Source organism: Lepisma saccharinum, chromosome 13, assembly GCF_977018435.1.
Source record: "Lepisma saccharinum chromosome 13, izLepSacc3.1, whole genome shotgun sequence".
NCBI classification, from domain to species: Eukaryota; Metazoa; Arthropoda; class Insecta; order Zygentoma; family Lepismatidae; genus Lepisma; species Lepisma saccharinum.
Genome location: NC_139241.1, coordinates 840,058 through 856,171, shown reverse-complemented (window position 1 = coordinate 856,171; position 16,114 = coordinate 840,058). Strand labels below are relative to the sequence as shown.

At 38.8% G+C, this 16,114-nt stretch overlaps 1 protein-coding gene across 1 annotated transcript in view; it reads right to left on the bottom strand.

The window, feature by feature from the left end:
* Positions 1–533: 533 nt before the first annotated feature.
* The window catches only part of Tmlh (Trimethyllysine hydroxylase), a 29,163-nt gene continuing 13,582 nt past the window's right edge, over positions 534–16,114 (bottom strand). The window contains exons 5-7 of the mRNA XM_083133384.1: positions 15,590–15,765; positions 13,401–13,625; positions 534–851 (exon numbers count right to left, since the gene is read on the bottom strand). Of these exons, the coding sequence (XP_082989510.1) occupies positions 584–851; positions 13,401–13,625; positions 15,590–15,765 (669 nt within the window). The 3' untranslated portion in view covers positions 534–583. The remainder of the gene's footprint in view (positions 852–13,400; positions 13,626–15,589; positions 15,766–16,114) is intronic.

Below are 16,114 nucleotides of genomic sequence, written 5' to 3'. Positions count from 1 at the left end.
TTGTGTGTGCGTTTAGCTTAGCGTTCCCAGATATTTCAGAAAAAAATATGGGACACTTATTTGTCAAGGCTACAATGCACAATACGTCAATCTTCTAACGGAATGTTTTATATCTTCTATGAAAATATTATGGAAATGAAACTTGTATTTATGGAGCTTTTCACACTAAATGACGCTAACTTTTAATTTTTTAAATGCAATTTTCTAGTATCACTCATTGTCATTGCTTGAGGAGTTTTTGGTTTTTGTTGTGTGTGCAGAACACCAAGTCAGCAGAGTTAAGTTGCCCTCATAATTAGATTCTCTGCAACGTTTCTAAGAGTTACTTATGTACTTATTTACAACCATAACTTACCACAGTGGGTTAAACTTCCCCAGTACGGGTGAAAATAGAAAATAGTGAGGCCAGGTTGACTCAACGATTCCTATCATTGAAATACGGGACAAAAAGCTGTTTCTAGAGATTTTTGGTGGGGGAAATTTTTGAGGCCAAGATTGTTGGTGAGAGGAAACACCCCCCCCCCTCTCCCAGATTTCGCACCATGGTGGACAGCCTCTTGCATGTAGCAAACACATGCAAATATTAGATAAGTCCCAAGACTCTAGCTCTGCTGAGAAAATCCGCTCGTCCAACGTAACACCCAGCCATCCTCCTGCAGCCAGTGTAAGCCTCTCGCCCATGAAGGACTCTCCAGTTATCAATGAAAACAACAGAGCCAGGTCGAAGCTTCACTTTCCATTCTGCCTCGGGAGACCTGATTTCCGCTGCAAAGTTTCTCAACGCTTCGTAGTACTTTGGGGTGTGGTGCGGTGGAACCATGCGAAACGGTGCACGGTCATATAGGTTAAACCTGAAAGACAAAAACTATAGTGAAAAACCAAAATGTTGATGAAATCAAAGGGTATGAGTTCAAGTTCTTTGCTTTCAAATTATATGATGTCAGATTCACATGTGGTTAGGAGAAGCACATGTAAGGATACCTGGGTATGCTTGTCAGAGGGGTCCCAGCAGCATAACTTGGGGGGGGGGGGGGGGGGGGCGGGGGCAGAATATGAACTTCAGGTTCCAGAAGGTGAACAAAATATGTACTAAAGATATATCCGCGAAACTTACTTGTAAATGTTCTAATAATTTTGGTGGCCACTGCCACCATCCACCTGGGAACTCGAGTTGTGTGGCAGTGGCCACCAAAATTATTAGAACATTTACAAGTTAGTTTCGCAGATATATCTTTAGTAACTCGCTTACATCTTATATTACCAACCGCGTTGTTTATTCCCCTCAACATGAAAAATATGTACATTTTAATAAACTTGGAAATTGGAGGGATGGGGGAGAATGGTTGAACCTATGAGGGTTTTTTGTATGGCAAAGGTAATAGTATGCAAATTGTCCATCACTATTTTAATTCTTTAATATTCTACATTTTGCGTTGATTTAAGGAATGGAATTCTGCTGATTGGCTTTTGCATTTCAATCCATGTTTATCACAGAGGAAATGGAAATGGTGATGGATAATTTGCCTGCTATTACTTTTGCCACTGGGTGTACCTTAATGTAAAAATTTTAAAATAAATTACTGTACATTAAACAGGAAGGTAAAGGTAAAGTTCCCTGTGCATATAGCATTTGGGGGTAGGGCCACACACATTCTTCATCTTGGCCGCTCTGGAGGTGATGTGATCAGCACCATGCTCGGGTTGACTTTATCCTACAGGTACACACTGATTTGAGGCTGGGTGAGCCCCAGAGCTGCTTTATGTGGGGACAAGGCTGGAAAAATTCTGACCTTACATCATCCACCCTGGGAATCGAACCTGGGTCTCCCGCATGGCAGTCAGATGCCCTACTGACTAGACCATCAGAGCTCTAAAGGTAAAGTGTATCACGTTAGATTGTGTAAGGGAGAATTCGCACCAAAGCGACAGGTGAAATTAGCTTGTCACCTCGGTATGAATTCTCCCTAAAGTCTGATAATGTTAAATCAAGATTGCACAGTATATTAAGGATGGGGCTGATTATACGTATAAGTATCCTTCTGTCAGTTAAAACTGACAGGGGGACCTCAGATTGACCAGTCAGCCCACTCTCTCTCCCAGCAAAAACAAGAAAAACTAGATAAAACAATAAATTCCTTTTTAGTGCTAATAAGAATTTTTCGTATGGTGTTTAGGGGCATACTTAATGTGACTGCCTCCTGAAAATATTCTCACCCTCCCTCTGTTTCCCTACTCATTTTTTTCTGGTGCCATCACTGTGTAGGTTGGAAAAGTCACTTCTAAATTTTTCAGGACATGGCTGGATGGGAGAGCGGGAGGGGGCAATACCTCTTCTCAATACATTTTCATCACTTTTTGCATTGTAAGAACTGAGGAACACTATGTACTTTTGTTGTAATTTAGGAATTATAGATGGCTTCACTGTCACAAGAATTCAGATGAACACGTGTCACTTGATTGAGTTGGTGTTTTGAGTCCACTTTATGCACAGTAAGGCTAATTAGGACTGGACCTACAGTTTAAAGTGGGATCCGAACTACTCCAGGTATCAAACCCAGGAACCCTTAATTACAAGGCAAAAACGCTACCACTGCGTCATCAGGGAGGCCCACATGTCACTTTACTAAAGACCTATTGAAAGCATTGTTGTCAAGTTGGGTCAGAACTGAACTTGGGACTTAACTTTGGTGGAGGGGGGGGGGGTGGGGGGGAGGATAAGTTTTCTATAATTGAAGTCCAAGACTATTTTGCTAAATAACTGTTATATATGCCAAATCATAACAATTACTCAATTTTTTGCTCCATCAGTTCGAGAAGATTAAAACATCCCGTAAAATACGGGAACGTCCCATTTTTCATTAAGGCATTCCATTGCACCGACAAAAGTTTTTGGGACAGGTTTTTGTCCCTAATTTGTATGTGGCCTAACTATTTTCTATTTTCTCCCATACTGTGGTAAGCTACGATGTACATATGCCATAATAAGAAACTCTTAGAAGCGTTCCAGAGAATTTAATATGAGGCTGACTAACATAGGTGACTTGGTGTTCTGCGCACACAATAAAACTCCTCAGGCAATTAGACATCAGAATGAGTGATAATTAGAGTTGGAAGTGGTCGAAAAAAAAAACAGCTTTTTTTTTTTTTTAAAAAAAAGTTTTTTCAGCAGCTTTTTTCACAAAAGTGTCACAAATCAATTAAAATACACGAGTTGGCAGTATTTTTCCTGTTCCATGGTTTTCGTTTATTTCCTTACTGTAAAATACACACATTTCTAAATATAAAATACAATTTACAATATGAAATTGATAGCTAGACATAAACAGTGTTTTCAATAAAGCTGTTTTTTTTGTATAGACGGTTCTTTCAGAGTGTTATCTTCATATTTCTGTAGGCTTATTAAATACGAGATCTACGTACTAGTATAAACATATTCACATAACTAAGAGTAGTTTTGTATGTGTTTTTAATACAACCTAATAGTATGATGTGATTTTCAAAGTTACAATATGTTATACGAATACGTACATGAAGCAAAAATGAAAATACTGCTCTACCTTTTGAAAATCAGTAAAATATATTTGTATCCTGCCTTTCCAGTACATAATATATAATTTGGTTAAATGGCCACTAAACCTGGTCACTGAGCACGTGGTGATGTATTTTGGCTGATTGTTGAAGTGGTTCACAACCTTTGTGTGACCACAGCCCAGTAAATTTATTTCTTACAAGTCGATGCCCTGATACCAGCAATTTCACTCGGAAATACATTTCTGATCTTTAAAGTTTAAATGGAAATTAATTTGCACCCTCAATTAATATTAATATATCAACTATGGCATAAGCATAGTTGAATTATGTATAGACTTGCTGTCAAATACAAAATAAGATTTAAATTAGTATTCAACTCCTGGGTGCAATGGACCTTTTGAAGCTCGGCGGTTGAGACACTGGAACTAAAACTGAAGAAGAAGCAAATAAGATTGGCTGCAAATGGCAAAAAAAAATCTCTTTAAGAAATCTGGACTGGTGTGATGCACTCTGCCTCCACTGTGGACCTCAGACCACTTCTTATTACAAGGCAACAAGCATTACTTTATTCCACTCCAGAGGCCCATTCTTTTATCAAACAGCCGATCTTTTTCCAACAGCAGTACTTGCAATCTGTCCTCTGTGATTTACAGGATAAATTAAATCTTAATCTCTGATGAAGTAGCAAACAATCTTGTTAAGTATAGAGAACATTCAGACTGAAGCAACACATGGCAGGGGGGGTGTCACATTGAAGTGACATGGTCCCCTTCAGTCTGTAAGCAAGCATCCACCACGCATGCACAAACAAGACCGAGTCGACATGATGCACACCATTGAAGGAGCTTTCAGACTGAAGTCACAGATGACAAGCGACACAGTCTCCTTCAGTATAAAGCAAAACATTCACCGTGCATGCAAGAATAACGGAACGAAGCAGCACGATGCACGCCATTGAGAAAACAGTAAAGTCCGAGCAACATGCAAGTGACATGTTTAGCTCGTTGTCACACTTCGGTTCAAAAGGTTGAATGGATTACTGAGGGTCTGCTTCCAAGTGACACATGTCACTTGTCGCTTCGGTCTGAAAGTTCACTGAGAAAACTGTACAGGCCAAGTGACAAGCGACACTTGCCGCTTATGTTGCTTCGGTTCGAAAGGTTATATTTACTTCTAAGGGTTGGTTTACAAGAGCCACGTGTCACTTCCTTCTCAAAGCTCCATTAAACACATTCACGTAATACGTATACACATGCATATGTGTTGTGAACAGTAAAGATTTTTAATTGTCCCGAAGCATCGAATATTTGATATTAACATTTGTTTAATATTTTATATTAACATTTAAATTGAGACACAAACATGTAAAAGCTTGTTTTAAGTCCATTTCATGGCCAGATGTGCTTATCAGGACTACACGTTTAGTTTTAACCCTAGCTTACGCGTGCTGTACAAGAAATTTACATACCAGGGGGCAGCTCAATAGCCCACACTTTTTTATATCACTAAAATTCAAGAAACCATTTTATTATTGAATCACTGTTTTCTTTGTTGATTATATATGTGCAGTTATTTATTAATTATAATAAGTACAAAAATTACTTTCATTAATAAAAATAATAATCCATTATTGCATGAGTGTGTGTTATATATTTTATCATTCATTAAAACTAAAAAAAATCCATAATATTTTTTTAATGCTTTTTTGTTTGTAGAAGCGGTTGTTTATTAATTACAATAATTACCAACTAATTATACAATGTCACTGACATGAGTATCTCTAATAAGATACATTCAAAGATGGCACCTGATAAGCCCACCAAGTGCATTTTGCCTCCTCATTACATTACATTTATGTTTTTATGAACAAAAGTAATACAGAAATATTGGGAACATCCTAGGGAAAAATGTTATTTAATTTTTCTTGTATGTATGCATTACTTGCATTGTAGAATTATTTTCCTGCAGTTTACGTTTATTACAAGCATAAGAAAACAGTTTTTCGTTGCGACATTTTTTACATGCTTGTAATAACCGTAAACTACAGGAAAATAATGTTATTTATTTTCAAACAGTGGAAAATCTAAAAAATTGAGGTGGTGGGCCTGCAACCCCCCTCGGTAAGCTAGAGTTAAAATTGTATCTGAATCTGAACCACTATGCAATGTGTGTTGACTGGGATTGGCCAATACCTGTCTCTTGGCTGCTACATCATGTAATTTTTTTAGCTAGTTGTAAAATATGTCAGCTGTAATTCGCAAAAAACAAAAAAAGCCAAAAGTTTAGTTTTTTAAAAAAACCTACTTTTTATAAAAAAAACGTCCATTCAAAAAAGCCAGCTTTTTTACAACTCTAGAGATAATACTAAAAAAATTAACATAATTTATTGTGAAAAGCTTCAAAAATACAAGATTCCTTAGCATATTTTTTTTATAGAAGATCTAATCAATAGTCAAGCTTTAAAACAAATGGTATAACATGTTCCGTTAGAAGAAGGACGTATTATTCATTGTAGCCTTGACAAATAAGTGTCCCATATTTTTTATGAAATATATGGGAACCCTAACCTGGCCCCACCAAAGTTATGCCTATGTTCTCTAAGTTGCACATGGAAACATTGAGTGGGCCATATTTCTTGTCCCTTTTATCTAACTGCAATTATCAGAATGATGATTCAATGAAAGTGATGAAGGGGAAAAAAATAATGCCCAGATTGGCATTCGACCTTGATATCTTCACTGTGTTAAAAAATTACTATCAGGGTTGATAAAGGTTTAGGAATTTTAAATAAATCAATTACGGTCCAGGAGAGAAAATCAGCAAGCGTAAAGGGATTCTGGACCGTACAGAACATTTTTATATGTGAAGAATTTCAATTTGGTCCAGGAACCTTTATTCCGAATGAATTTAAATACAGTCGAGGAACCTTTCTCCAGATCAATTGAAATACGGTGCAGGGACCATTTTTCTGGATGAATTTAAATACTGTCGAGGAACCTTTTTCCAGGATGAATTTAAATACGGTCGAGGAACCTTTTTTCCAGATGAATTTATATACGGCCGAGGAATCTTTTTTTCTAGATGAAATTCGTCGTTGCCTTGTAATCAAGGGGTCCTGGGTTCAATGCCCGGGGGAGGCACATAGTGGTTCGGATCCCACTTTAACCTTTACAGTCCCGACCAGCAGTGGCGTCTCGTGGCCTCAAATTTGGCCGGGGCTTATTTTTTAAAGAATTTAAAATATAATGACAATTCACATGAATTACAAAAAATAGGTATTTTTTTCTTCTAGACTACAAAACTGGACTTACTTTTTTGAAAGAATTTAAAATGTAATGACAAATTACATGAATTACAAAAAAATGGGTATTTATCTTCTAAACTACAAAACTGGACTTAATTTTTTAAAGAATTTAAAATATAATGACAATTCACATGATTACAAAAGAAACAGGTATTGCTGTGAAACATACCTTTCTACGAACGTTGACTCCTGTTCTTCTGCTCAGCAAATTTTGTTATTACTTTTTCGTTAAGCCCTCTATGTTTGAAATGTATTCTATCTCTATTGTAAGCAAGTGCCAAGGCATTTGGTCTGTCTTGTCCCATTGCATTTCTTAAGCAGGTTTTAATACGCTTCAATCTGCTGAAACATCGTTCAGATTCAGCTGTTACCACTGGAGTTATTAAAACTATGTTTGTCATTTTTACTGTTTCTGAAAAGGTATCCTCCAAATAATTTTAAATAAAAAATGAATGCAATCTACTGATAAGAGTTTTATGTTTTTCAACTCTTCACTACAATAAAGAACACTAAGTTCCCTCTTTAGTTTTCCCTCTTCTATGAAGGGATAATAAATCTGGGAAGATGCCTCTGTTTAAAGATTGTTCTCTTTCATTATGTCCTCGAAGAGCAAGTTCATGTCGACCACCGAATTTTAAGCAATCGATAATTCTATTTAATATATGCCTATTTTTCCGGACAAATTCATTGTGTCTTGTAATTGACAGCCTATGTCCTTCATCAATTTGTGTTCGAACATCAACCCTGCCAAACTCACTCAAAAATAGCGAATGAAAGCCACCAAAACACTACAGAACAACACGCGAGATCGAACGCGACGCAATGGAAGTAGCCCCGAATCAGCACTCAAATCCATTGCACTCTCCCCTCCTCTCTCTGCTAGCATGTGACCTTCACTGTGGCGTAGGTGGGTGTACGCCACGTCTTCCTTTGCGACGCACCCCGGAAGACGATAATTGACATCAATACCGCTAGGAGCGCTGTCGTATCCATTGCAAAAGATGATGGATTTACATGGGTAAAAATCGCCTTTTAAAAGACTGTGTGATAGTTATGCGTTATGGTGATTGATAATTCCGTGAATACGTCCATTTTTCTTTAGAGGTAAGCCCCGGAAGCCCCAAGGGACGAGACACCACTGCAGACCAGTCATATGCTGACCGATGGCATTTTTGGCCACAGTCGCGATCGGTCATATGCTGACCAATGGAACAGAACATTTTTTTCGTCGCCTTGCAACCCTGTTCACTTTTGATGCTCGTGCCTCTAAGTGGCTGGAACTTGAAACCATTTTTCAATATGCATCGACAACGATGCTGGTGTTCTTCAGCTCCCTAATGACATCAGCAGCAGTTGCTAAATTTACACCTCCTCTTTGTCGGCGCAGTAAAAGAGGCATCGAATGACAAAGCTCACAGAAGTGAGTTGGCGCCGTTGTAAATGCTTGTTTACAATGGTTATTTACAATCTCATGCCTTGCAGGAAAGCCACGTATGAGGAAATGTTTGTCTAATGTTTTTCTTCTCAACATGCCGAAGCAGGTCATGGTCGGAGGGGGCAATGTTGTCAAAAGTGTTTGCGGCGATAACTTTTCAGCGGTGAAATGGACTTTGCACAATGCTTGCTTCAGAAGACAACCACTCCTCTTTCGGAAGGAAAATGAAAGGGGGTCGGGGGGGGGGGGGGGTGGTAATGGATAGGATCTGGTCTAAAAATAAATCGTGTAATTTTTCCAGCTGTCCCTTTTATTTTTAAAAGGACGCTTCATTTCAGTTCGCAGAGGCGTTGCAGTAATGTCGTGCGCATAGTTATTGCATGTTTGCGAGTTGAGCAAGATATTTTTTCGTGTCTTGATCATCATAGGAGTGTAGTGAGAGGTATTTTTTACTCTTTTTGTGTGTGTGTTGTGTGAACATGAGTTTGACTATATGGCTAGAGGATTTGGAGCGGGAGGTAAACAATATACTAGACGGTTTTGACACAGATGGGGAATTGGAAAGTGATGAGGAGTTGTGGGTAATTGTACGTGATAGGGGTGAACGTGTTAGTGACTCGAGTGGAAATGAATCAAGCGAATTTCTTCCAGAGACATGGCAGCGGCCAGGGGCGGGCAGTGTGGGGCCTACAGTCCCACAGTTTCAAGACAATCTGGGACTGGAAGTTCGTAACATCTCAGCCAACTCCACTCTGCTGGATGTTTTTAGACTGTATTTTGATGAACAAATTATGGACAAATAAACTCCTCTTCTATCTATTAGACCAAAGCATTGTGAATGCATTCTTGCTGCTAAAATCACGTCAGATGTACCATTACACATTTCGCCTCTCTGATTGTGGATCTTGCAGCCGCAGGACAGGCAACTTCACATGGGCCCTCAAGGTCCCCACCCTCAACTCAGCTTACCTGGTTCTTCAAGGCCTCACATGAGTGATAAGAACACAGTGCGGAGGAGCTGTGTGGTGTGCTACCTACAAGAACACTAAAATGCAGAAGAAAACCTACTACTGGTGTCCTCGGTGCAACAAACATATGCCTCTAGGACACTGTTACCGGGTGCAGCACAACTTATAAGGACACCATACAGAGACAGAGGAGAGGGGAGAGATGGTGCACGTTCGGTATCAGCCTTCGGTAAGTTTTTACTTTTACTTCCAACTTCATGTATGTATATTTGAAATTCCTGTCTTTTTTTTTTTTTTTTTTTTTTTTTTTAAAGTTGTTCATGTTGCCAACCCTTGTCGAAAATAACTCATGCACTTCATTGTGCGTGTTGCCAACCCTTGTCAAAAATAACTCATGCACTTAGTTTTCTTTCATTTTTTCTTTGGATGGCAAAAGGCATTAGAAACAAAATAAATACTGAATTATAATGTAGACATGTTGTTGCAAATAGGACATAGAATCTGTTCCTGTCCCATGTCTCAACAGAAAGGGGCAGGTGGGGGGGGGGGGGGGAGGGGCAAAATTTTGTCATTTGTTTTCTTTTTATTCAATTTTCACATTTGATGCCACGAATAATAACAAATACATACAGATAGCAACACTTCGTCTTTCCTATGTCAAAGTACATTTTATTCTTAGTAAAATGTTCTTGTTTCACTAAATTATCTGCCATAGAAGGGAAGCTATAACGATTTATGCTAAACCTTACAAAACTCGTTTAAATGGCCTGGGACAGAGGTCAAAAGTGCCACAGGACTGTAAAGGTTAAACTGTAGGTCCAGTCCCGATTAGCCTTATTGTGCATAAATTGGACTTTAACACAAAATCAATTAATCGATCAAATTCTAGATGAAATTAAATACGATCCAGGAACCATTTTTCCAGATCAATTAAAATATGGTCCAGGGACAATTTTTCCGGATGATTTTAAATATGGTTGAGGAACCTTTTTTCTGGATGAATTTATTACAGTTGAGGAATCGTGTTTCTAGATGAATTTAACTATGATCCAGGAACCTATTATCCAGATTAATTAAAATACGGTCCAGGGATCATTTTTCCAGATGAATTTAAATATGGTTCAGAAACCTATTTTCCAGATGAATTTAAATATGATACAGGAACCATTTTTCTGGATCAATTAAAATACGGTCCAGGATCCTTTTTTCCAGATCAATTTAAATCCGATCCAAGTTCAGTATTGAAATGAAAAAATATGCAAGTTGGACCAAATTTAAATTGTGCAATAAAAGTGGTTCCGGTCCTTTTACAGAATCCAATAGAACTCCTTAGAATGTATGGGTTCCTGGACCTTCAACAGCTCTTGTTTCTTTTAATTTGAATTTGAATTTAAAATTTTGGGTGCATCAGCACTTAGGCTATTTTGCAGCTGTCCAGCCCCTTACCGTTACAAATAACTCTAACCTTGCATAACTAAAATCTTAAAATATTCTGACTTCCGTTAAAAGCTGAGGCTGTAAAAGGTTACTCAGCACACATAAGGACCAAAAACAGGACAAGACACATAGAATTATACTGGCCATAGGGCCAGTCGCCAGAGCCTCGTTTGTCTGCAAAATGCAGTCCAGGGTGTACTAGGTGGAAGTGAGATTGACAGTTGGGTATACTACGTGGAAGATCACCCCTTGCACCCCAACAGCCCTGGTTTATATGGACATTTGTGGTGAAAACATATTTTCACACTTATCATGGGATGAAAGAAATATATTTGAAATGATATAGAGAAATCTTTTTATTTCTACGATATTGTATGTGAGCTTCCACATAGCCAAATGGTTACTGTTCTATGTATCACTCAACACAGACAAGTGTTCAGTCTCAGATGTTCCTTGTTCCATTGAGTTCATTTGGATCGAGTAATGTTTTTATGCATGTATAATGTGCACCTTGGTTTTTGATGGGAAAAAGCAACATACAATTATATCTCGTATATAATGTACAGTACCATTTAGGTTTAAGAAATGGCTTTCGTAGTTGTAGATCGTACAGCTGTTGCTATGCCGATGAAGAGTGAATGACATCATACATATTCGATGAGTCACCAACCAACCCGTGACATCCCTTGCCTCTTCCTCCAGTTTGCAAGCCAAAGCTTTCACTTCTGCAACCACCTTGTTTATTCTGTAGTAGAAGAAAGCGAGATCAAATGTGAAAGAGGTGAGTTATGCTGTTGTTTTCAAATTGCAAGTTCTGCGGTACATGCAGGAAAACAACAGGGCTGTGGTTCGAAAATTCGACAAGGTGAGCCAGCTCCATCCAATAAGTGGGCTTTTCCGAAGTGGAGCAGCAGCTACATATTTACCTTATGGATTTTCGGTGCTCAGGAAGATATTTGCTATTATTTCTCATGCAGCAAATACAGACGTTAAGCATCACGTTTGTTGAGATCGAATCCCACCAGAACGTGCCACTTTTCTCCACGTCTCAAAACAATCCCATACAAAGAGAGAAAAATGAAGAAAAATGATGGGAAACAATTGTTTCAGTTTTATACAAGTTTTCTTTTTTTTTTAATTATTATTACCGAAGAAACCCAACCTGGTAATTTGTATTTGAATTTTTTGTTATATACGTGTTATACACAGTGACATAGTGACAACATTTATGGTCTCGTGTCGGCTGTCCAAATTATTCCATGCACAATACGCACAACAGTTTTTGGGGGCCAAAAAATTTGGAAAAAAGTGCACATTATACATGAGTAAATATGGTATTTTACATTACATGAACACATCTAAATAATTAAAGAAAAATAAAATTTCATCCATGCTTACAGGCTCCCATGTAGGGCTGAGCCGATACCCATACCAGTTTAGAGTCTCTTACCGATTGCACACTCACACCGATGCTTGAAAATTATAATAATTATAAGTTGTTCAAAATACTGATTAATATTACTGGGTGAGTAATCCACCTCCGTCATAAGCATCAATTTACCAGAGTTTTGTTTCAAAATATTGAAGAGTTTACATGCGAATATACGCATGCCTGTTATGTAATCACAAAATAAGGATTTTCACACAATATTGGTGCAAATTAAATGAAAAGTTTGAAATTTGCATAACTGCCAGGATAGTTGGACTCCTCGAAAGTGTTGTGTGGCACTTATGCAGAGCCTTGAAAGACCAAAATGCTGGAGAAGTATTGGTAAATAAAATCCAACCCTTTCCAATTCTGATACATTGGCATCGGTATCAGCTCAGCCCTACTCCCACATCTTGATGAATTTGGATTGGAACAGATATATATGTAAACCTCGTTTGGTACAACCTGTCATGTTTCCTGGGCTAGCGATCACTCAACCGTTTCGGTGACAATGAGAAACGAGAAAAAAAAAGTTGTCTGCTGGGCAGCTACGAGTGAATGGAAACCAGAAGATAAGACGCTTACGCAGACACTGTTGCCACTAGAGTACTACATGGGACCACTTTCGCTTGCTCATACTTGTTTGTTTTCCCACTATCGAGCATGAGTGTATAAAATCAAATATCATTTCAATGTGAGAATAAACGTAGAAATATACGTGTAATATCTGCCATGGAAATTTCAGCCCATAATCATCTATTTCATTTTCATACTTCGCTATGTATTGGTATGATAGACTGAACTACATTTTAACATGGAGATGATGACTACGTTCACTTATGTTTCAATTTCACTGCATCTTTCACTTCATGATCCATATTTGAGGGCCCACTACCACAGACAAATGACGGTTATACTACTGGGCTTTGAGTGTATACTTCTAGTTTTCCCTGTTCGAGTGTTATTCGCTCGACCGAAGAAGCTCTCAATTTTGTACACTATCTAGCATCGTCCGTGCAAACTGTTTTCTGCTCAAGCGAAAAATGCTCATTGCAGCACTCTGGTTGCCACATTGTAGTCTAACTCCCACGTGTCTTTGTGTCTTGTTGAAGAAATTAGTTATTGTAAGCGTGATGCTGGTTAGTGTGGTGTTATCTTAACAGCAGCATGGGAACGGCTTCTCCCAACGTGGAGTTCACTCGGTCTACAGCGGCAACGCGGTGTGGTTTCTGCAACAATGCCAATGAAACGATCAGTAAGCATGCAGGTTGTACCAAACGCAGTTTAGATCTTTACCTGATTTGGTTTATTTCTCCTGTAAGTGGGCAGTGTTTGAGGACCGGCTCCATGCAGATGTAGTGCTTTCCATTTTCGATGTACTCAGACTCGATAGGCGTGCTGCTGAGGATGTCGTAGCCTGCAGGATTGGCAACCTTAAAGCGTTCGGCTGCTCTGAAACCATCAACGAGCAACGTCTCCCCTCCATCTCCGTCATGGTGCAGGCAGTGGAACACCTGCAGGCTGCAATAGAATAGAATGGGTCTTTATTTTAACACATCTACGCCCAGCTCTGGGAGGGGCATTTAAATTATTAGCTCACACATTTTCTGAATCAAAACTTACCTAAAAAAATGTAGTCGCCATCTTGAATTTTTGCATTTTTTTTCAAAATGGCACCCTGGAGGATGCAAATGAAGCTTTTTCGTTGACTTTTACAGCCTGGCAGAAAGGTACCTGACTACCTTTGAGGGTTCCTGCTGGTATCCCCCACCAATGACCCTCCCCCCTCGTTGGTCCTCCAAGGCGGAGACAAATGCCAAAAATGTGAAAAAATGGACACTGCACCTAAAAGACTCATTTACTGGCAAATACAAGAACATACTTTAAGATGACGATGGTCGTTTGCAGGTGTGTTTCTGCCTCATGGGGTTTTCTTACACAGCTTCTCCTTTCGCAGATACCATGAACTAATAAAAGCAAAGAAAGAACAAAAAACATATAATCATCCTAATAATACAATAAAGCTAATACAAAGATTATACAATATAATAGAATAATACATTGAATTGATTAGTATGTATACCGTGAAGTGTAAAGATACATAAAGTCATTAGTAGTGCATTGCGGGGGGAGAAAGGAATGCGTTATATGAAGTGTAAGTGCATGTGCAATGATTAATGTAGTTGTTGGGACAATAGTGAGTTCCTTAGTATTTAATGATGGCAAATAATGTTAGTCAATTGTGCAGGCAGTTTGTTCCATTCCCCAATCCCTGTAACAATGAAGGGCTTGTTATAAGTGGAGGTTTTGTTTGGATTTCATTGATTGAATTGTTGTTTTAAGTCCACTTAAAGTGGGATCCAAACCACTGTGCCATGTACCTCCACCGGGTATCGAACTCGAGACCCCTCGATTACAAGGCAACAATGTTACCACTGCGCCATCGAGGAGGCCCCTGTTTGGATTTGAATTTTGAATTTAAAATTTTGGGTGAATCAGCACTTAAGCTATTTTGCACCCGTCACATTATACGGAGTCCAGCACCTTACCATAACTAAAATAGCATCATTGCAGTGTCGTGTTACTAAAATATTCTGACTTTCGTTAAAAGCTGAGGCTGTAAAGGGGCACTCAGCACACCTAAGGACAAAAAATATGACGAAATACAAATTTATACTGGCCATAAGGCCAGTCGCCAGAACCTCTTTCGTCTGCAAAATGCAGTCCAGGGTGTACTACGTGGAAGTGACGTTGACAATTGGGTGTACTATGTGGAAGGTCACCCCTTACATCTCAGTTTTGTTTGGAGATTTTTAGATTGAGTTTCCTGAAATAATGTTATTTTGTTAAAAGAACGTGCACAGTTTGGAGATTATTAAGAGAAAATATAAAAATTGTTTTTCCATTAAAAGTTGTAATACAGAAGCAGAAATGCTAACTCACATTTTTTTTAAACCTTAGTTTCCTCTTTTGTCACATAATGCTGAAACTATGATTCCAATCAAAAACAAAGAAAAAAATTGTGTATCTTTGATAGTAGCTAGAAGTTATTTTAGGAGTCTAGCTTCTTTACCAGTTACAGTAAGGTAAGGTAAAGTTCCCTGTGCATATAGCACCATGACATGAAGACACATTTAGAGGATGTGGGGGTACACATTCTCGATCTTGGCCATTTTGGAGGTGATGTGATCAGCACCATGCTCCGGCTGGCTTAACTCCCTCCACGTACCAATTTATTTTAGTTTGGGTGAATCCCAGAGCCACTTTACGAGGGCAGGATGCCGGAAAAATTCTAACATTACATCACCCACCTGGGAATCAAACCCTGGCCTCCCACGTGGCAGTCAGTCACCCTACTGACTACACCACTCCAGTAAATTAGCTAGGTTAAGAAAGTTTCCAACACAAATGCAAACTGGCAACCAGACAGACAGCATGCTGCATGCATAGACATGGACAGGTACGAAAAGCAAGACGAACCTCACCCCGCTGCCTCTGAGAGGTAAGTGTTGTCTGTGTGGACTCCGAGGTACTGCTTAGTGTAGGCAGTGTCGCTGTGGTCCATCTTGTCACTGAATTCCCACATGTCTCCAAAGAAGGTTCGGTGCACGTGCGCCAACTGCTCCACTACCTGCTGGGTAGCTTCAACAGAAGCAGGTACCTGGTTTGTAGAATAATAAACAACATTGTGCTAACTACAGTTTCGGAAATTCCATATTAAAGCTCACATTACATCAAATTTCATAATTATATGCATTTATATCAGCGACGGATTCAGAAGTTACAGTTGGGAGGGGCCAATTCACATCTCACCGAGAATCAATTCTACCCTGCTCTTGCACTGTCTTCTATAAACATTATAAACAGAAGCAAGCTGACTTCCATGGTTTGAACATTAGAGTATTGTTTAACAAAAATATTGAATGTTACATGGGTTGGAGATTTGATAGTGGCAACACTGTTGTATATATGCCATGAAAAATAGGGCTGGAATAGATGGTTATGTACTC